The sequence below is a fragment of the Dermacentor variabilis genome, chromosome 5 (assembly GCF_050947875.1).
Source record: "Dermacentor variabilis isolate Ectoservices chromosome 5, ASM5094787v1, whole genome shotgun sequence".
Lineage (NCBI taxonomy): Eukaryota > Metazoa > Arthropoda > Arachnida > Ixodida > Ixodidae > Dermacentor > Dermacentor variabilis.
In genome coordinates, this window is record NC_134572.1 from 117,785,494 (window position 1) to 117,807,192 (window position 21,699).

Sequence of the window (21,699 nt, forward strand, 5' to 3'; positions counted from 1 at the left end):
AAGAAGCAGCGAGAATGCCACGTCCATGTGATGTCGTGGGAAGCCCTCGTTGCTTTCCCGCTCCGGAGAGCCGGTGTCGAGGCCGCCGTCGTAGTACGCAACGACGCCGGGAGCGCTCGCCTGTGCTAAAATCGCTGAAGTTGAGCCCACCATCGCGAGCCAATCTGTCGTTGACAGGGACCATTGCGACGAGCGTCGAAGTTTGCGTCATAGAATGAAGTACCAGCTTATGGTCGCGTGTTTCTCCTTCCGCTAGCCACCATACTCTGCTCTGCTGTCGGCTCTGTTTCTGGCCGCGCGTTTGCATTTTGCGCAGAAAAGCCGTAGCGCCGTCTGCAGACGCCGTTCTACTCACCGATGGCGCAACGTCACTATGAGACCATGATGTCAGTACTCCTCGATCGGAGGGCGGGCGATTTGAACTGCGCTAGAGGAACGCGGACGCTTCAGATCGCATTTTCTCTTAAAATAAGTCTCTCCTTGGCACGAAACAAGCGTTTCAAGGCTTCTGGGATGGTATTTCAACAGTCCACGTTGACTTAATAGTAACCTTTAGTGTCCCTTTAACACAGCGCACGTAAGGATCAGAAACTCAATAACGCGCGGAGCATGCACATTGAGTACAACGCCACTTCACTTCTTCGCGTACGCAATACGAATTTTACGTTTGCTTGCAAACGCTATCCTAAATCTGTCTGTTGCCCCCAACAACAGCTTCAAAATATACCGCTCGCCGAAGCTGGCTTCGCCGCAGTAAGACCCTGTGTGGGGAGAAGCCGGCCTCTCGCAAACGTTTGCTTAGCAGCGCCAGGCGTCGTTAAAACTGAAATGACATCAACTGGGAATAAAAACAAGATGGCTTTTAATTTTGATACCGGTGCTCCACTGGAAACGTTCAGAAGCGGGGCTGAAATATACTTATTGAGCCGTATCTCTCGACGAGTCAGACATTACTTACACTGGAAATCAAAATGCGTGATTGACTAACAAAATTTCAATAATCAACTTTTTAAGTTATATTACTTCAGCGCTCTTATTGCAATATGAGAATTGTAGCCAGTGATTTCACAAGGCAAATTCACTTAGAAAGAATTTTGAAACTATACTCCATCTCACAAGTCGTTTGCAGCACTACCGAAGGTACGACGTGTGCGCAGGTAATATCCTTGCGCAGAGCAACATAGTTCCGGGGCATAACCGTCTGATTATTGACAGGACTAGAGATTATTTTTCCTTAGTACATGATACGTTGCAGCGATGCGCGACACGTTTGCGCATGCACGTAGTATACGGCGAATCACTGTGGCGGTGAGCAGACGACGCGGCGTGGATGAACACATCTCACGGGGTATTCGGCCTTCCTATTAGCTACGGTCCATATATTGGCTATAAGGAGACCTGCAGCTTCCTCGGTGCTGCAAACGACCAGTTTTGAGGTAACCGCTGCCAAATTGCGGTAAAAGTGCCCGGTTGTTCCACTTACTTTTTTAACAAAAAGGGCCCCTCACCAGATGTAGTCATCTCGAGCTGACAAGCGCAATGCATACAATGCGCGCTAACGATCGTGTCGGCCAAGTATTACATCGCTACGCGCAGCGCCCTGGACTGAAATTTCAAACCGAACGCCGTATGCCCTTCTCCTTGCGGGCGCCGCGCGCACAGTCGGGAGTGTGACGTGTTTATCGCAAGTACGCCTACGTACATGACAGTGCTGTGACGTCACCCAGTGACACGTGACTTTGAGAATTATTCAAGGGACCATCAGTTACTTGTCTAATCTGTTGTTTCGATAGACGAAGTAAAGTCTAGAGAAATAATGAAACCTAGAAACTGAATGTCTGCGTGTCTTTTACTTCGTACCGTAGCAGGAGATGTACTTCCGTTTCGTCTGCTTGTTGCCCCGTCGTGCAGTAGCGCGCGCAGACAACGGAACTATGACATTTTCTACCGTGCTTCAGCGCGCGATCATGCTCTGTGATCCGCTTGTGCCTGCCTCAGTGTTCGTGGAGCACCGACTTATACCGCTAGCCAGGTGTTCTCGTGCGCTGCGCGAAACGAGACAAATGTGACAACTGCTCGCGCACGAGATCGTCAGCGGAAGTGCCCAGCGCAGCAAAAAGCAAAAACGAAAGGGGGGCCCGTGACGCAGGCGTCACGCAATCCTCCAGCTCCAGTATGGGAAAATGCAAGGAAGGAATTTCGCTTGCGGAGGCTAGACAGGGACCAGCGGAGAGAGTTATGTTGGCGGTGACGGTCGCCTCCTGAAACCATGGGTTCGCGGCACTGAAATATTTCTATCTCAGTTAATGAACCAATCTGAAATATTCTTGCGGTAGAATTCTCCCTAGAGTGCACGTAACAACTTCGAATTCCGGCGTATGACCAAAATTTGCTGTGTGGCCTGGTGAGGGGCCCTTTAAGAAAACGTTTTGTGTGTGGGTGTGCATAGTTCAAAAAAAATTGGCGTGGTTGAACGCGGTTAAACCGAGCTTGTCGAGCGATAGCACGGTTTGGTTTGGGAAAGGACACAGGCGCTGCTCGGCGCCGTCAGCGACTACCGCATCTACAATTGCACCACAAGACAACAAACAGACGCTGCTCGGCGAGGCAGCAGCAGCAGCGAGCGAGGTGACCTTCATGCTGCGTCTCGCTTCAACGCGAACGAAGCGCCGAAAGCACAGCGCATACGAAGCTAGCTGCACTGGGCGAATTTTGTACACATCGCAGATCGCTCGGGTGAGGCCTGCGCGACCGCGCACTTCGTCCACATCGCAGATCGCTTTCAAGATATGGGCGCCCACGCGGCGTAACGCAGCAGCCGCCGGTATATATAATGACAGGCTGTCCCAGTGGACCTTGGCCGAGCTTGAAGGCGATTTACGGAACCAGGCGTTTTCTGGCTTTGCACCTGGGGTAGTATCTATCGCTCTAAAATTACTGGAACACCAATGCATATCTTCGCAAACTTTGGGACTGCATATGTTAAAATAGGGCCCCTATTTTGTAGCGATGCCTTTTCCGCTGCTAAATGCCGTTTCGCACTTCGTCAGTGGTCAAAGCGACGCTCCGTCCGCGTTATCAAAGGCATCAGCCGGCCGCTAGCGGTGGATGATAAAACTGGCATAGAGTCGAGGGGCAGGCATTGCTACAACATAGCGGCAATAGCGGCCCTAAAGCCGGCCAGGGTGAGTACCTGGTCAGCGAAAGTCGTCGAAATACCAACCTACCCTCCTGCTCAGCGCTCCTCTCTCGCTCACCCCCTTAGCTTCCGGCGTCAAACGGAACTTGCGTAGTCGCAGCTTCTGGTTTTAAGCGCAAGCGACGTGACTGCTGCACAGGGGTGCGAGTGTGCAACAAGCGAAAATCCAGTAAGCGGAGCGACCGTAAATGGAAACCCCGGAAGCGGATATTGCGGTAGCGGAACTGGTATGAACGACGAATCAGGGAGCAGCGGCGCATAGCCAAGGTTGGAGCTACTTAGCAAAAGTGGCGCTGACGCGTGGATAAAGGGGCTTTAAGCGGCACTGTCGTCATTCTCAAATTCGTTCCAAGTGGATATGACTATCGAGGTCATCGGCTACAATTTGTAAATTGCAGTGTGTGCCACAATTCGTATAAAAGTTCACTAACAAATGTACATTTTGATTTTCCGTGGAAATAGTGTCCACCTCAATAAGTAATTCTGATGCATGCCACGGGTAAATAAAAAATTATGTTAACGATAAAATCCGCATAACCCATGCATGCTGACTAAGTAGTGTGAGTGAACACACCTCCGTTTTGCATAATAAAAATATCTTTCCTGAAGACTTGATATATATAATGTTGGCTTATAGGTATTCAAAAGCACGCGCTTCTCTCATAGGAGTCGCTCATCCTTCAGATTCTTCCCACTGGTCGTGTGCCCATTCTTGTCCAGTACTCCAGAATAGGTATATGCCACTGTGCCACGAGAGGCACACAAACCTCAAATACAGAAATGCAGCAAAATACGAGTCTTTGTCCTCTGTGCATATACCTGCCATCACCATGTTCTTCCCTTGCCAAGTGTTGCGCATCACTTTTGTCCTCACGACATCACTGCACAGATGTCTCGCACTGTGCATCCGCCAGATTTTTTTTCATTTTGGCGTGGTGTGCGAGTATAGTGCATAAATATAAGATTGCTAGAGAGTTAAAGTTACCTTTGCAACAAACATACGTAAGGTTTCACACAGCACAGAATGAAGGTAAACGCAATTGTAGTTGTATAATATACACACTGCTTGACTGAAGCTTTGGATTCCAATGTGCGTTCAATCTTTTTTTTTTTTTTATGTCTGCAGACAAGGTAAACCCCGAAGGGTTTAACATGACCTTTTTCATGCGATTGGCGTCCTTACACTACTAACCCCACTTTGGTGTGCTGCTAACCGCTATCGCATGACAATTTCGGAATCTGGGCAAGTGCCCCTTTTTGGCCATGCTCCATGATGAGTATGTACCCGAATAGACAAGCAGGACAGGAGCATTTAGTGGCACTGGGTATGAGCCACCGAGTGTGCCCCAATAGACAACTTGGGTCACCGAGCAGGGGACACAGCGTATGTGCCAATTCTCAGCCAATGCCACAGAATGGGTGTGTACCCGAGTAGACAAGCAGGGCAGCAGGCAAGAAGGGAACAAGTCTGCGACTGAAGCGTCGGAGTGTGGAAAAGGAACTAAAGGGAACACACTGGGACACGAGCGTGCACCGAGCGAGGTTGCTACTTCTTGCCCGTTGTCCAGCTTGAGTGTGCACAGAGTGCAAATCAGTGAGCCACACAGAAGTGAAGCAGCTGGCAACAGAAAGTAAGTCGGCTACAGAGAAGTGCATAAAAGCACATTCCATTTGCATCACTTTGTGCAAGCGTTTCCATCACTAGAGTATCATTTATACTTAAAATTTGAGCAGTCGTCAAAGGAATCTGCGCTTGACATCGATTTTCACATAAGTGTGGGATAAGCGCAATTGGTAACAAATCCAAAGCGATGGAAATCTCCGAATGAGCACTGCAGATTGTAAAGGCATCTTCAGAAATACAATGTGTTGCTACATTGCTTGAATGCCTTTTGCATTCATGTCGATAGATATCTCGAGATGGGTTCTGCCTAAATTGCCGAGTACCATATACAGTGGCATTCTGAAAATTAATTCCAAGGTCACTTACAAGATCACTGGCTACAATTCGGAAATTGCAATATGTGCCGCGAAGTGATAAATTAAGAAGTTACGTAGTATAAAGCTTTGTTATTTGCATGACTTCTCATGCAAGTAACGTCCGCCTCTGAACAATTCAGCTCAAGAACTAAAATTATGTTATCTGAAACAGGCGATTTTTAACGATTCCATAAAACTTAAATATGATCACCCTGTATATAATCTACTCCTTAACATAATTTACTCCATGAGCGGTACAATATTGTCAAAAAATTCGGGGAAGCAAATCACGCACACTCGCAGCACAGAGAGGAAATGTTGCACAAAAATGATACTTCCGCCAAATCTACCTTCGATGTAAAGCATTTTTTTTACTCCTGAACACTGCTGTAGACAATAAAAGGTCGCTATGATTGCTTATCACAGCAAAATCTGATATGATGCACAGGTTCAGGGGGATTAGCTCGTATGGTTAGTAAACTTGCCAGCAAGCGACTTTGCACTTGCATAAAGACAGCTCCAGCTTAAACCCATTCCAATAATAGGGGATTTCCAAAGAAGACCTCCAATTCGTTCCGCGAAATGAGGAGAAAGAAAGAGGCACCACAAGAGAGGCAAATTCCAACAGGTTTATTTCTTCCTAACATGAGTGATTGCAGCGCATGGGACGTGACACCACGAAACAATTCTGGCAATGTAAAAAAATGTAAAAAAACACCTAGAAAAAACTCTACGGCCTTTTGTCGTCGTCGTTTTCCACGTATCCAAATTCCCTTGTTTGCAATTTATCGTGACGCCGTCCTTCGGCATTCGGACGTCGTCGTCGTCGTCGTCACCCGTTGGCTTGTCCCTGCCCCCTCACGTGTACGTCCCTCGGCCAGAAAGGGGTTAGTGCTTCCCCGCGGCAGTTCTCCGCAGCACGAGGGATCCGAGGTGTGGAGGGGGGTTACGAGGGAACAACACAGTTCCGATGCCTCGGCCTCTGAGCGGGAACGGAGGACGAGCTGCCAAACGGCAGCAACCAGGCGCTGGCCTTGTCGCTGTGCTGACGACAAGGATCCGTTCTTGAGCTGACACCTGGCCGCACACGCGTGGCTCACATTTTTGTACACAAGAGGCCGGAAGAACAGCGCTTGCTTGAACGTAGTGACCGCCCAGACCTCAATGCGGTGCAGAGGGTGTCAGGGACACGTGGTCGGTGTGAGGCGGAGAGGAGGAGGAAGTGGGTCCACGGTGGGCTGCTGCTGAGGGGGAAACAAGGCCTATGTACTTTTTTTTTTTTTGCTTGCATATGAGATGCGGGTAATTCCCCTTGCTTCTTTTTCCTCCTCCCAGGTGTTTGTTGCTGCTGCTGCTTTCAATCATGTCCATTTTTATTTGCCAGAAAGTGCGGCAGCTTCGCGGTCAGCTTAGCATGCACGTCCCCCATACATCTCCATACATCTCCATACATCTCCATGGTGTCCTTTTTCTTTAAAACTCTTCACGGAATGTAAAAAAAAAAAAAGACTGTGGCAAAAAAGTCACTGCAACATCTGCCTTTCTCTCACTCCCTCGGTGCTAACACAAGATTTGCTGTTGGCGCAGAGAACACACTCCACAGATTCCCGAGTCAGGCGCTGAGATAATGCGGAAAGAAAGCCGAACTGGCCACTGCGAGGGCTGTCCCGCCGTTCTGTTAACAATTGGCACACAAAGCACAGCCTTCACAGCCACTGTCGATCTGTCTCGGCTCCACCAGACAGTGGTGAAGAGGATACCACTGCGGCTGCCAATGCATCAGAGAACAGCTGCTGCAACTCTTATAAATATGCCTCTCAATAGTGCAACAATCAATCACCTGTATGTACGTCACTCTTCGTGTATATCCAACTCTCACAGTGCCCGGGTCAACGCTCAATGCCCAGGTATAATAAAGCAATGTTCAACTTTTAATAAATAAATATTCCTGATGTGATTCTTCTGAAACACTTAACCCCCGAGCACCTCCTTCAAGAGCAAGAAGCGAAAGGGCATAAAACAGGATGACTGGCGGAGAGGCCAGGGACTGGTAATGCAGTTTGCTCTCATCGCGAAGTGCCTCGCAGAATAAATAAATACTGCCAATCTTTTTTTCTTCGCAGCCTTCTGCGTGAGAGTGTAACGTGGTCACACACGTCAGAATGATGCAACTTGGTTGGCACACTGGGTCGTAGCACACAGTACGCCATGATGGTGGAGCCACGTTGTAGGGGCTGGCTCAACACAGGCCAAAATAAAGAGAGGGTGGGGAGGGAAACGACAGGAGTGCCTATGGCCACACGCATGCAATGCCCGCTGCAACCTCTCACTTGGCTTCCGCGTTTGCTAAAGGCACCGCCGTGCCAAGTGAGACAACTCAAATCATGACAGTCACTTGAAACAGCCCAGGCTAACTGTGCAAGACTCCAGGGAGGGTGCACACCCATTTCAGGCACACAGCAAAGGTATGGTAAAACCATGTCCGTCCACTAAATGACAAATAGCTGTTGATCCTCTCTGTCAAAATCATCCCCTCATGACTGCCTGTCCACAAAGCCCTCCCAGGTACGGACAAATGAAAAAGAAATGCAACAAAAGTTCTAAAAGGCTGTCACAATGTGTTCGAACTTTTAACACACCGTGGCGTCGCACACAGACTAGGGTAAAAGAACATGGCTGACACATACACGGGTGTGACCACTGCATCACTCTGAGGCTGCTCCAGAGTCTCCAGCTAGTCAACATGAGGGCAATGCCTTTTTTTTCATTTCTCCTGCAGAGATCGATGATAATGCTTGCACGTTGCCACCAGCTGATTCTGCTCTAAATCTTCCAGAGTGCAAAAAACTGGCAGATATGAGAAAAGTACTACACAATGACTAGCAATGCAATGGCTCGAAACTAGGCAAATTGCGAGTTGTGCCAGGTGGGCTCGAACACACAGGTTCTTCCCTACAAGGTAACAACCCTAAACTTTGGGCGCAAACAGTGTCTAGAGGGCAAAGCTTCTTCAGAGGGTGCACGCAGGCTGCAACCAACTCTGACTGCTAGCCAATGCCAGGACAGACAACTATGTTTCACCGTTTCATGCTGCCGAGCCGCTGCCACCTTCGGTGTCATCAAGTCTTGCAGCTGCCGTAGCACAGTGCTGACAATGTGCTGGCCACAGAACCCCTACTATCCTCTGCACAGGGCATACACATGCCATACATAATTTCGGGCGGGGGTGGGGCACTGCCCCGTGTGCATCAGCAGTAGTCACCAGAGCTGCTTTGCAATGCTAGCTATGACAAAAACAACCGGTGAGCACTGTTGCACCAGCAATTTGCCAAAAAGGGTCCTCAGAACAACTGCAAAAAAAACAGCTCTGCACATTTTATGGCAGCAACGGAACGTGGACAGCAAAACACTCCAAACAAATGTAAAAGATAACCTTTCACCCAACTGCTCCCCCTCCCCTTATAACGCAAATGGCCGGCTCATAACGCTGCCACGAAAACTTGTCCATGAACATATTTTTTTTTTTCCTTAAGGGTGTAAATCTATCAACATTTTACAAAGGCAGGTGACACTGGTGTCACCTTGGGCTACTCGGAGGCCAGTTTTGTGAGCACTCCTCCAAAACACCTCGGGGTTTAAGTGTACAGCCTGCATGGCCCACTTCCTAACACACATCCTTGCAGCTGACGGGAACACATCCCATTACCACTCTGTGTGGCTCTACCTTGCACACACAGTTGGACAGGACACACAGGTAAGAGTCTCGCAAGTTTTCACAGTATTACAACTGTTTTTTGGGAGCATGTGCAAGTTTGGCCTGCCATGAGCCTTTTCAAGTGCAGTGAGCTCCCGGCTTATTCTTTCATAACCCAGTCTGCTTTGGCGCCAAACCCGACAGGAAACCTCCCTGTGGTGTGTCGGAGATAACGTGACCGAGCTCTTATAATTGGTCAGACACGACCAACAGAAAAGCTCAAGTTGGGAAAACATTAACTTTACTGTATGAGGGGTGCAGATAGCATAGCATTATCAGTTTAACAGATGTGCGCAACTTCTCAGAAAGGAAACCAGGGCTACTATATAAGAATGAACCGGTTACCATATTGATCTCCCCCAAAAAAAGACTGTCGGTACCACATTGCGGCAGCTTTAGAAGAACCAACACATGCTCACAATGAGCACAATGTGGCAGAATTGAACATTCTTACATTATCGCTACAAATTGTTTCAGATGCATCAACAATGTCTTTAGTACATAAAAAAAAGCCAAATTCTAGCACAACTGAAACTGTCGCTGATGCTTTCAAGCACGTGTTTGTTACCTTAAAAACATACCTGGGGCTCACGGATGTTCCACTCGTGATGTGTTTCGAGCCAACCACAGTGGCCTGAATGTCTTTCCCAGGCGCTCCCCATTTCGAGGGATGCTTTGTAGTGTGTCGGAATGGGTAGTACTTTTTCACTCCTTTATGTCTGGTGCCTTAAAGAGTATTTCAAGTGTGTTAGTTGCCATGTAGCAATGATCTCTTCTGGTGGCTGCGGTATCACCTGGCAAAGAAGCCATACTTGTCAATGTACTGTTTCAATTAATCTTAAGGCGCACTTGGCAGCACAGCATGTGCCCTCCCCTTGACACCAGGTAGCCACTGTCCGTGAGAGGTGCTACCCAGAACGAGAAACGATCAAGAGCAAAAATTTACACTTTACATGCCAGACAATCACGCAACTCGCCACAAGAGGCCACTACTGAACAGCCCCTTGAACCACACAATAGAGTCGCGACAGATTCACTGTGAGGTTTCCTGCCAGGTGGCCGCCGGATGTCCTGCCATGCCCAGCTCTTTGCATGCTTGGCACTTCTTCGCAGCACATCACCACGAAGAGGCGCTAGCTGGATGGAGGTGGTGGGGGTGGCAGCTCGGTGGAGGAAGAAGAGGCTGCTGTGGGCAAAGGTCGCAGCTGAAAGGACAGGCCAGAGATGAGGAGGGCCCCCTGTGCAGCAGTTGGGGAGTCGAAACAGGCCAGCAGCTGTGACGGGCTCGTGCCAACCCGCTTCAGCTGCGCCCCGAGCCGCAGCAGGGGCTCCAGCTGCTGCTCCACTTCGGTGGGCGCGAGGCCCTCGGCCAGGCCCAGCACTTCCAGCACGTGGCCGCCCCCTGCCGCCACCGCCGTTGTCGCTGAAGTAGAACATCGTGCATGGCACCTAAGCGTCCAGCCTTCACAATGACAAAGATGGAAGCTGTATTCCAGGTTGGCCACTTTCAGCGATACCTTCACTGTTGTGCACCAAGTGCGACGCCCCCCCTCAATAATCATTGCTGCCTCATCAACACCGCCATTAGGCCAAGCTAGTTCACTTTCTTCTTATTCGTGGATTACATAAATATCTTAACGTCATCGCTCTGCGGGAACCTTCACTGCTCCAAACTGCATTTAAGACTGCCATTTATCTGAACTGCACATCACACATAATGCCGAATCCCTTCACTTGCTCCCATAGCATGATGTGTCAGAACATGTCTCATTGCAGTGAAGCGCACATGTTGATTTAGCCAATTCATGCGCAGCACAAGTGGCCTTGCTGAGAGTGACCAATGAAGAATACAGCACCTATTTGTGTGAAACATGGCCCCCTCCAGGTCCAGCAAATTTCCATTCAAATGACTGCAATGGCTACTCACTTGCCGGCTACACTAAGGCTACACTAGGCAAGCAGTGTCCAACTCTACAGCCAGAAAAGGCACTACAACAACTTTAACTGGAAATTCGCAGTGGTAAGGAGCAGTGTATAGCCACAGTTCCAGCAGGCTATGCTCCAGAACTCACAGCTACATGCCCTGTAGTTGTCAGCCAAGGAGTGCAGCCTACACCACTGCTGCGGTGCCAGTTGCCATTCGTGTCAAGATCATGTTTTTTTTTTTTTAATATCCGATTCAACGTACAGTAACTGTAAAATCCGGGTAGCACATACCTGCATTGTTCCGCTCTAGGCGCACCTATTCTGTTTTCCCGGCCTGGCTGCCATAGACTGCAATGTAAATGGTTCCCCACTTAGCGAGCAACTGCTTAATGGAAACAGAAGAGCTTTCCAGGAAAGCTGTGCTACGAGTGACTTTTCTACAGTTTTCTGGCTGCTGGATTCAGAACCGGCACTGATTTTTCAAGTTGGTTCCCACAAACCATAATCATTACTGGATAACTAAAGGATGCCACATGGCATACAGTGAATCCAATCCTACTCCACGATTTACCAAAGGTGTAGTAAGTAGTTTAGGTACAGGCTTCATGTGTCCTCTGATAACATTAACGCAGATTGCATATTGTGTGATGAAGCCTGCCAGCTAGTTCTCAAGAAAACAGGAGCCCATTCAAATACCTTAACAAATCAATAAAGACAAATATTTCTTCTCACATGTTCGTACTTGAAGATTGCTTTATATAAGGAAACTTAAGTCAAGAAGCGTAATTCCAAATGTACTAACAAACTGGCAATATCTTCACGTATTGAAAATACTACATACTTGACTTGAAGCACAAAAAAAAATGGAAACACGAGGACAGAGGAAAGGAACACCAGACAGGACCAGCGCTAACTTCAAACTAAGGTTTATTCTCAAGAAAACCACACATTTTTATCTGTCAACACTGATCAAAAGCACACAACATCCTTCACCAAAGCATGCTCCAATCCCCCCAAAAGTTTAAAATAGTTGTAAATTCAATCACGACACTGCTATGCGCATAATAACACAAAAAAACCAAAAGCTCCGAGATTGCAAGACATAGAACCAAGCTCTGAATCAGGCCCTTATTATGTGTGCACTAATAACATTGTGTTAGGAGTGAAAAACGCTTAGTCAAGATATGTTATTTTATTTGTGTGAAGGTTAATCAAAGGTTGGCTGAGACATGTGGAACCGCTTTTGTTTTTGCTTTCCGCATGCACAAAAATGTCAGCCAGCCCACAATGTTATCAGCGCACACATAAGGGCCTGATTTAGAGCTTGCTTCTATGTTTTGCAACCTTGCAGGTTTTTGGCTTTTTTCTTTTGTTTGTTTTGTGCGCATAGCGGTGTTGCGATTTAATTTTACTACTATTTTAAACTTTTTGGGGGGACTGGAGTGCGTTTGCGCAATGGCCTATTGTGCTTTTGATCAGTAATGCAGTGATTTGGGCTTGTTGGTAAGACATTGTGAGGCTTATAGCATGTGAAAAGACAAGGACCTGTCGACAGATAAAAACGTGTGGTTTTCCGAGAACAAAATTTAGTTTGAAGTTAGCATTCGTCCTGCCTGGTGTTCCTTTCCTCTGTCCTCGTCTTTTTATTATTATTATTATTATTATTATTATTATTATTATTATTATTATTATTATTATTATTATTATTCCCCCCCTGCTTCCACGTCAAGTATGCAGTCTCACAAACTCACCCAAATTTCATCACTTATATGAATACACTAGCCATTATGAAAGCAAATCTTAACAATTCTTGTTATCAGCCACAGTTGTTGATTTTTTTTTTCTTTAGGTTTCATGAACATCAAACAGGTTAACACAGAGCCGCACAGAGCACAGAGCCGCAGCACACTGGCTGCCTGCTGCTGGCCAATGTAAGCGTAATTCCACCTGGAGGGGCGCAGCTTTGCACTCGCTGCAGCCTCCCAGTTTCGGTTTCGCGTGCTATAATAGCCAAATTTTGTCGTGCCACAGTTACGCTGGTAATCGTATTTTTCCAGGTCCGAAAGTTGATATGGCTTGTATGGAGAGCTCGCTTCAATTTCCCAATTACAATGAGCCCAATGAAACTAAATGTTTATAAGTCGATGGACTTTTGTTAATTAGCCACCACTTATCATGTATCATTTTTCGCCCCATGGTTGCCACTACTGACGACATGCTTCTAAAGGAACAGACCTTTTACTTCAATATAGTTGCTTTTAAATATTACTTAAAAGGTTTGTAGAAACACCCAGTATTCTTGCACTCATCAGTCTTTTTGCATGGCCAAGTTTCCAGGTCAATAGGAGCTGGCATGTTCATTTAGAATTAACTCTATTTTTGTTGGAAACAAGAAGGCCAATGTAAAAGCTATCGAAATTGCCACTTCGAGAAATGTGTCACTGCAAGAAGTAATGACAAATAAAATTGTCGTCCACCTGGCTATGGCACAAAGCTACAAAGGAAACCCATCCAGGTTTCTCAGAAACAAGGCCTTGGAGTTCAAGAAAATCTCATCCTGGTCCATGGATCGAACCTTGGACCAACGCCTTTCCAAGCCAGTTGCTCTACCATTTGTGCTAACCAGCAGCTCATTTGTATGCGTTTCCTTGGTTGCTTCGAGCTACAGACAGGTGGATGACAATCTTCCCTTTCATGAACCTTCCTCCACTTTGTGAGCTTCCACAGAACTGGTTTGCTGTAAGAAGTAATGATAACCAGTTTCTGACCCCTTTTCATTAAACTTCATCCATCTCTCAAAGCATGTATAGAAATACAGGACAATTCTTTTGTTACCTCTTTTTCACGGCACCATAACCAAAGTAAAACATGAAGGGGCATTGAAGCAGTTTTCTAGGTAATCATAGAATGGCCTCACTATTAAAGGACGTCATCTCACGAATGTCATCCTGCAAAAACTTTCCGAATCCTCCAACTTTAAGTTATTGCCCCAGTACCCCTGGCTTTCTCTTTTTTGCCTTCACTAGTACGCCGGAAGTTACACAGCAGAGAAGACAAGGGGGCTAAGCCCTGGCCGAAAGTTGAGTGTCCCAGCATTGAAAGGGCTTGTCACGACACCCCATGGCAGCTGCAGTAAGACTACAATACGCAGCACATTGCTGCCATCTTGGAGGCCTCACGCAGTTGATGCAGCTACGCAGAGCACAAAGATGAAAACTTTTCCGTCTTTTGAGATCGCAGACATATACATTCTTCATCTATTTAACTAAGAATTAGCAATTACATTTTTCTGAGAATGGCCTCGCAATCCCAAGATCAACTAGTAGCATTGGCAGGCCAGCTGCTTTCGAAGATGCGTTGCGGAAGCACGAACAAGTGATTTTTCACTGTCTCTGACACGAGATTGTCAATGCCCTGCTGCATTCTGTGCAGCAATATTTGGCTCGCATGTTAACAGCAGCCTCTAAGACAGATTGACAATGTTTTCTTACTATATTCAAAACGTGTTTCAAGGCCCTTTTAAGGTCCACAAGAACTCAATAACTGCACCACCCCAAAAGCAATGAAGGCAGTGTTGGGACTACACAAACGTGAAGCAACGAATTCAAAGCAGCAGCAAGACAATGCACACAGTAAGAACCCAGCACTCCACCATTCCAAATTAAATGAAGATTAAGCAGAGCAGCAAAAGCTCTGCTTAAACATGAGCACTAGCCTCGCGCACCTTGCCGCGGTACGTGGCAGTGACAACGTGGCCTATACGAGGAAAGCAGACCCAATTTGTTCAATTTGAAGTTGCTGGATAGCATTCAGCAGTCCGAAAGTTTAGTTACCAACAAAAGTGCGTGGTAACCAAAACAGTAGCTTGGCAGTGTCAAAAAGCTGGACAACATGCTTGCCAGCAAGCAAGCAGCAAGCACCAGCTTAACAAGCCGCTTGCCACCATCAGAAAGCCTGGCACATACACCGAAACTTGGGTCAAGTTTTCTTTCCAAAAAGTTACGTGGAGAAGCACAACCTCATTTATATAGCTGCCTTGGTAACAATATTAATTAGCTGGCAAGTTTGGTGATGTATGGGTTAGAGTTGTGGGCCTTGAGGAAATATGAAGCTTCATCCCTTCAAGCTCTGGTGCTTACTCTTGAGTCGTGAGAAGTACATGGACTGCAGGATGAACCAATATCTGTTTTATGTAAGACTAAACCCAAATGTTCCTTTGAAACAAAGATAATGAAACTAAAGCTTCCTTATTTGGGTCATGTCACGAAGGCTACCAATTCTATGGAAAGTAATTTAATGCTCACTAAAGTGGAATGTAGGAGAAAACTGGGACGCCAGTGCACGTGACGGTTAGATGGGATTCTTCAGGCCACTTGGAAGCATTTCAGTGAGTTTTAAGAGCCTTTCTTAAGCAGAGCTCATTGGCGTTTGTATATTCACCAAGCGTCGAAAGCAAGTGAATGGTACATAACGAGCTATGTAATGAAGAACAAGAGGGGAAAGATCGGTAAGAAAAAATTTTCAACAAAGTAGCAAAGGTGGATACCTTGTTGCTGTGAACATGAAAATTCTGCAATTCAAGACCGTGCAAATGTGCCTTCAACTGTCTCAGGCTCTGTACAAAAACATTATGAAAGAATATACAGAAGCAAATCAGACCATGACAGAATAGAACCATTTCAGAGTTTTTAATAACAAAAAGTCAAACTGTGACACTGTCAATTTTCATTAAAAAAAACATTACGCGTCTGTGCACTGTTTCGTTCCAGATGAAATTGAATGCAGGGCAATGAAATTTCTTCAGAAGAATATTGTACAATGTCTTCACATGACGGTGAAATAGATCTGCTGCAATGTGGCTTAAGTGTGCCACTCCACAACGCAAATAAGGTTTTCCCCTTCACCGCAAGACTTCAATCTCTCAAAAGTTGGCAAGATCTCAGCCCTTTGTAATTAGCTGAACCACTAGCCGTTGGGATAAATGGGCAATGCAGAGGATGGCCAGTTGCAATCTGGCATGGCACCAGCCACTATTGCCTGTCAAAACAGCACAAGAAAGATTCCTGACCTGTCATTGATGAGAAACCACCACTTCTAAAGATTGCGATCAAGAGGAGTGAAATTAATGGATGTGCTGCGATAACCCTGCTGTGCCTCACATGTGCCATGCTTCACTGCCCGATATGGTCATGCATGCCTTCAAGAAGTGCTGCATCAGCCCTGCCCTGGGCAGGCGACGTGCTGTGGGATGTCGAAAGCAACGAGCAGCTGTCATCATTCAAGAATCCCAACTGTTCATACAGGTCTCGCAAGCAGTTTTCATATCACATGGCACACCAATAATCCAACAAAATGTCTTTTCTTACTACTTCTACCTCCTGCTCTACATACAAGTGTTTCTGAAGGGCACAGATGAAGGTCGCCGTGCCCTGCTAACAGCACAAGGAGGAAGGGCCTCACATACCAGACGTTGTGCTAGACGTTGTGGGCAAAGGGGCCGAGCTGGGCGGGTTGGAGGGGGCACGGGGTGGTGCTCGCGGCTGCCTGCGGGCACTTCGGGGTGGACGAGCCCCCATGGTGGCTGGGGCAGGTGGGGGTTGTGACACAAGCCGCAGTGCTCCCCTCAGCATGGCTGGTGGTGGCCCCTCGTGATGTTGCTGCAGCGGGTGGCCAATCAGCCGCACGTCTGTCGCGAAGTGGGGTGGTGGGAGTGGGGGGAATGACGAGAAGACTCAGTGCTTGCATCTCTGGCACATGCTATTCTTTCCCCCAATATCTGCCATTTAGGAGCAAAGTTGGCTTTGAACCCACTTTCTACAGGACACTGAAAACTGTTTTCCCCACGACACAGCTACCTTGCCCTTTCGGAAAGAGGATTCTTGTGAGAAGCAATAGGTGCTCTTTGTAGTGCACAAGCTGCTAAAACCTTTGGACTCCTCCTGTCAACCAGTGGGCATTCTTGCACACTGATCCCCATTGCAGCAAAGTTTTCATATGAGGCACCATGTATGATTTCTGGCAGCGGACTCATTGACTGGGGAATTTCCTTTCCACTGCTTTAGCCAATGGGAGCAATACCAGAAGCGATACCCACAAAAATAAATTTTCTGAAATGCAAGCCACATACAAACACTCACCATGCCAATACCCCATAAGTACCAGTCTGATTCCATACTATTAGAAACATGTACATCCAGATGTTAGTGCTGTGGCTGTACATTCCGGGCACACCTGAACAACAGCACCACCATGGGTATTAACAATAGAGACACACTGCTGAGTGTGCTAGGTAAACGCATTCGGCACTACAATGCACCTGCAGTGCATTGTCTGTGCTATGTCTGTTCACGTGTCTTTTCATTGCAGCACATAGCTGTGTCGAAAATGTGTCCTGCATTAGTGGTGCGTGGACAACAACAATCCAATGGAAACTGGTGGCATTAGGCCAGGACATAATCAGAATATAAAAGCATCAAGCATCTCGCACAGCCTCTTCACACAAATGATTGCCAGGAGCCAGCCTTCTACAACAGCTACGATCATGCACCACATAGCCAATGGACATGTAAAACACTGAACACTTCCACCATTACTTGATACCACAGTGCAGCAGAGCACTGGCATACATTTGAAAGGCTAATCATCCTGCCTGGCCAATAAGAGTGAGAATGGATCTGAGAGACGCTGGAAACTGAAGTGCCCCTTGAACAGCTCAGGCGCCCCAAATTTTGTTGTTTGACATCTGCAACAAGGTAATCTTGAATAAGAGACTTTTCACCGAGATTCAGTTTAGCTGTGCACCCCAAATCGATCGTGTCGCACCATGCCAGCCCACACAAAAAGCCGACCCCCCCCCCTCTCTGCTCACCTGGTAGCAGAGAGAGGCCCCGTGAACGGTACAGGGCCGCCATGGCAGCCACAGTGGAGGCAGGCTGACTCACAGCAGCTGGAGTTCGCGACCCGTTGCGGCCAGCTCCCCCACGATGGCGCTGCTGGTGGTGCTGCTGCTGTCCATCCTCTCCTCCAGACATCCCCATGCTCCCTAAACAACAATCATAGCTTGGCTATTGCAAGCACTGCCTCACAGTGCAGGCACCGCACACCAAGGGCACAGGGACAGAGAGCACATTGTCTCATACTAACGACAAGACCTTGACACCTTCAAACAAGGATGCGCAAGGCAAACAACTGATTTCATGTTACCCAAACTGCAGTTGGGCTGTGAGGAATGCCTCAGCGGAGGGCTCTGAATTAACTTGGTTCATTTTGGAAACATGTGCAGCAACCTTGACATACAGCTGATTTTGCATTTCGCAACCACTGACATGTTCAGCCAAGATTACCAAGAATCAAAATCCACAAACTTGGTGCTTAGCAGGAGAATCACACAGCAGCTGATCCTCTGCTTAAGTGATAAATGTACAGGAAAGCAATAACTACCCAAGTAAGAAGGTAACAAAAATTGCAGTCATTTCTAATGTCCCTCTGTTGCCGTTTGATGAAATCAAGCAAGGATGTACAACATTTGGATGGGGCCAGACAACGCTGTAATGCACAATATTTGCACTGATACAACTTCAATACATAACAATGACACAACACTGGCCAAGTTCAAGTCAAAGATCACACAGCTTCAGAAGCTTTAAAAAGGCACAGAAAAAAAGTGATGCTGGATGCCTGCCGAGATATTCAACACCTCACTGTTGAGCCATCCTTAATTAACGACAGTAAAAGAAATCACAGTTGGAATTGACAAATGCTGGTAAGGTCCATAAGCAAGTTTCAATTAATGAAGCTGCAAGCCAAAGCTATGCCAAGCTACTGACCAAAGCCCAAAATTTGCTCTGAGCACTGTGCCATTGCGAGCAAAGACTGATTTTTCATGAGGCTTGAATAGGCTGTTCTGAAAAGGTGCAGGATTCAAGAAGGCCCGAAATGTGCTGTCAGTATACTCTCAAGAAACAAGCCTTCACCAAAAAAGAAGTGACACCTTGTGGTATTCCAAAATCATTTTTCTAATTTCTTGCTCGTCTCTTTAAGCCAGGGTAAGGAAAAACTACTCTTAATATTTATGCAAGATGAGCATCCCTTCAGGTCGCATTTCGGAATGAAATTTAAAGGAACGCTCGATTAAGCACGAGGTTTAAAGTGACCTCAACCAAAGTGCAAATACAGTGACATGTCAAGAACACAGTAGAAGGCACACATCAAAGCAGCATGCACACGTGTGCTGGCAAATCCTCTCATATGCTTCTCTTTGTTATGTACAACCCCGACCTTTGCCCTGCTGAAGCGCTGAGGTGGCACAAACCTTGACACCCAAGGGATACACAAGGGACGCACAAGGACACACAAGGGATACTCGTGCCTGCGAGGGGTAACTTGGCCTCTGATTTCTGGCTGCTGCATTGCTGATAATGCTCTCAAGGGGGATGTGAGGATGTTATTTGGACAGGAGCTCGAGATAACCCCTCTGTTAACCCCTTTTCAATGTACACCACCCTATTACTGCCCATGTGTTTGCGCCATGCATGGATCGGCATACTCGTACTCATCTCACAGTTGTGAGTGGGAGTATGAGTGAGTGACAAAGGGGCATGAGGTGCCGATAAGTGTGAATAGATGCGAATGACCAGTGGCAAGTGTGAGTTGACTGTAGTGCAAACATGACTAAACTGTCAACATGTGTGAAGAGTACCAAATTGACTAAGCGCCAGTGGATGAGTGGACATGCCGTAAAAACCCATGAATAATAAGAGGTTTTTTCCTTATTATTAGCGTCCCAAATTTTCACTTCGTACTATATGCAGATCCGAACAAAAATTTCAGTCAGAAATTTGGGCTAGAGGTTTTGGTTTCGTTATTGCTGCGTGACTTTGGCTTGACTACGTTATTGGTGCGTGGCTACAGCTTGGCTTCCTTTTTGCTTCATGGCTACGGCTTGATTTCGTTATTGTTGCGCGACTACAGCATCGTTTCTTTATGTAGTTGAGTGCGCACCTTGGCAGCACACGTGCAAACTGCGCTTTGCGAAGTTCATCTTTTTTATTCCGCATTGAAGGATTGAGATGTCCGGACCACTAACTCAGTACTCGGCTGCTTTCAGGAGAAAGGTTATTTTAGCCGCACAGGACATCGGCAACAGTGCGGCCGGGAAGCAGTTTGGCGTCAATGAGGCAAGCATACACGGATGGCGTCAACAGCAGGAAGCCCTTTCCACGTACAGTGGAATGTGAAGAAGCTTTCGCGGCCTGAAGAGTGGGACATTTCCGGAAATCGAACTCGCCCTGACGGAGTTTGTACACCAACAGCGAGCCACGCATCTAGCTGTGAGCATAGAGCTTATGCAGGCAAGATCTAAGGAGCTTGCAAGAGAATAGGTGCTACCAAGCTCCGCCTTCAAAGCGAGCAAGCACTGGATTTATTGCTAAATGTGACGTGCTGGACTTTCCTTACGCCGCCGAACTTTGGTTTCGCAAAAGCTGCCCAAACCGCTTGAAAGCTGCTTGTGGCTTCCAGCACCACGTTATTTCGCTGTGCAAGTCCAAGAACCTCCAGCTAGGGCAAATCGGCAATGCTGACCAAACACCGGTTTATCTGGACATGCCATTGCCCCTCACTGTGCACAAAAAGGGCTCTAAACAAGTTTATGTCCGGTCCACTGGCAATGCCCGCCCTATGTCGTCTTCAAGCGCAAGACACTGCCTAAAGGTGAGGAGCTGCCAAGAAATGTGGTCGTAAGATGCCATGAGAAAGGCTGGATGAATGAGAATCTTGTGCTCGATTGGATAAAGTCGTCTTTGCAGGCGGCCCCGCGCACTGTTGTCGTTCCCGTCCATCCTCGTGCTGGACGCATTTCGTTGCCATTTGGCCGACTCAGTGAAGAGGCTGCTGCGCGAATCTGGCACTGAACTCGTCGTTATACCGGGTGGGATCACGTCTCAGCTGCAGCCTTTAGATGTTTGCGTGAACAAGCCATTCAAGGACGTAGTCAAGTGGTGTTACGCAGATTGGATGCGCTCAAGTGAGCCTGCTGACCGGGTGGCTGAAGCGGGCTTCACCAGCCACACTATGCAAGTGGATTGTGGACGCATGGGCCAGCATAACAGAAGACCTTGTGCGTCTCGGCGTGGCATCTCGAACGCGCTCGATGGCACAGAGGATGAGTACCTCTGGGAAGATATGTCCGACAAGGAACTATCCAAAGAGAGCGCAGCTGAGGAAGGCAGCAATTGTAGTGCGCAGTGCAGTTTGAATAAATGTGTTCCTCGAGTTTTTCTAACTCGTATTATATGCAGGTAAAACTATTTTTTTCCCTTTCGCATCCCAAAACATTCACCTCGTACTATGAGGTCTGTTAGAAAAGTATCTGACCTTTTTTTTTTTTTTTTTGCGAACACCTGGTGGATATAAAACAAGCGCGCTTGCATGAGCTGACCTTGAACCTTCGTGCGCATGCACATATTTTTTCCCGCCTGCCGATAGCGTCAGTCGCTGGGATGCAGCGTTTGAGTGAGGTAGTGCGCAGTGCTCTCGTTGGTTTTTTATTGCAAGGAAAATGGCGGAGCAACTGAAGCAGCGCTGCTGCATCAAATTTTGCCAGAAACTGGGCGACAGCCAAGTGGAAACCATTCGGAAGATTCAGACGGCTTTCGGTGACGATGCTATGAGCAGCACACAGATTAAGGAGTGGTACAACTGGTTTAAAGATAGCCGCACATCAATGGAGAACGAGCCACGCCCCAGTCAGCCATGAACATGCCGAAATAGGTCATTGCCGAAGTGAGTGCTGTAGTGATGCGCGACAGTCGTGTGACTATCCGAGAAATTGCGGAAGAGG

The 21,699-nt window shown here is 47.3% G+C and overlaps 1 protein-coding gene across 9 annotated transcripts in view; it reads right to left on the reverse strand.

The window, feature by feature from the left end:
• Positions 1 to 5,792: 5,792 nt before the first annotated feature.
• Positions 5,793 to 21,699, reverse strand: part of LOC142583101 (uncharacterized) — a 114,315-nt gene continuing 98,408 nt past the window's right edge. For 4 of the 9 annotated variants that reach the window (XM_075693407.1, XM_075693406.1, XM_075693413.1 and 1 more), the window contains 3 exons: positions 17,728 to 17,901; positions 16,324 to 16,545; positions 5,793 to 10,356 (listed from right to left, as the gene is read on the reverse strand). In XM_075693407.1, the coding sequence (XP_075549522.1) occupies positions 10,067 to 10,356; positions 16,324 to 16,545; positions 17,728 to 17,901 (686 nt within the window). In that variant the 3' untranslated portion in view covers positions 5,793 to 10,066. Of the gene's footprint in view, positions 10,357 to 11,150; positions 11,208 to 16,323; positions 16,546 to 17,727; positions 17,902 to 21,699 lie in introns of all 9 variants that reach the window. The other 5 variants (XM_075693412.1, XM_075693410.1, XM_075693411.1 and 2 more) reach the window with 5 other exon arrangements.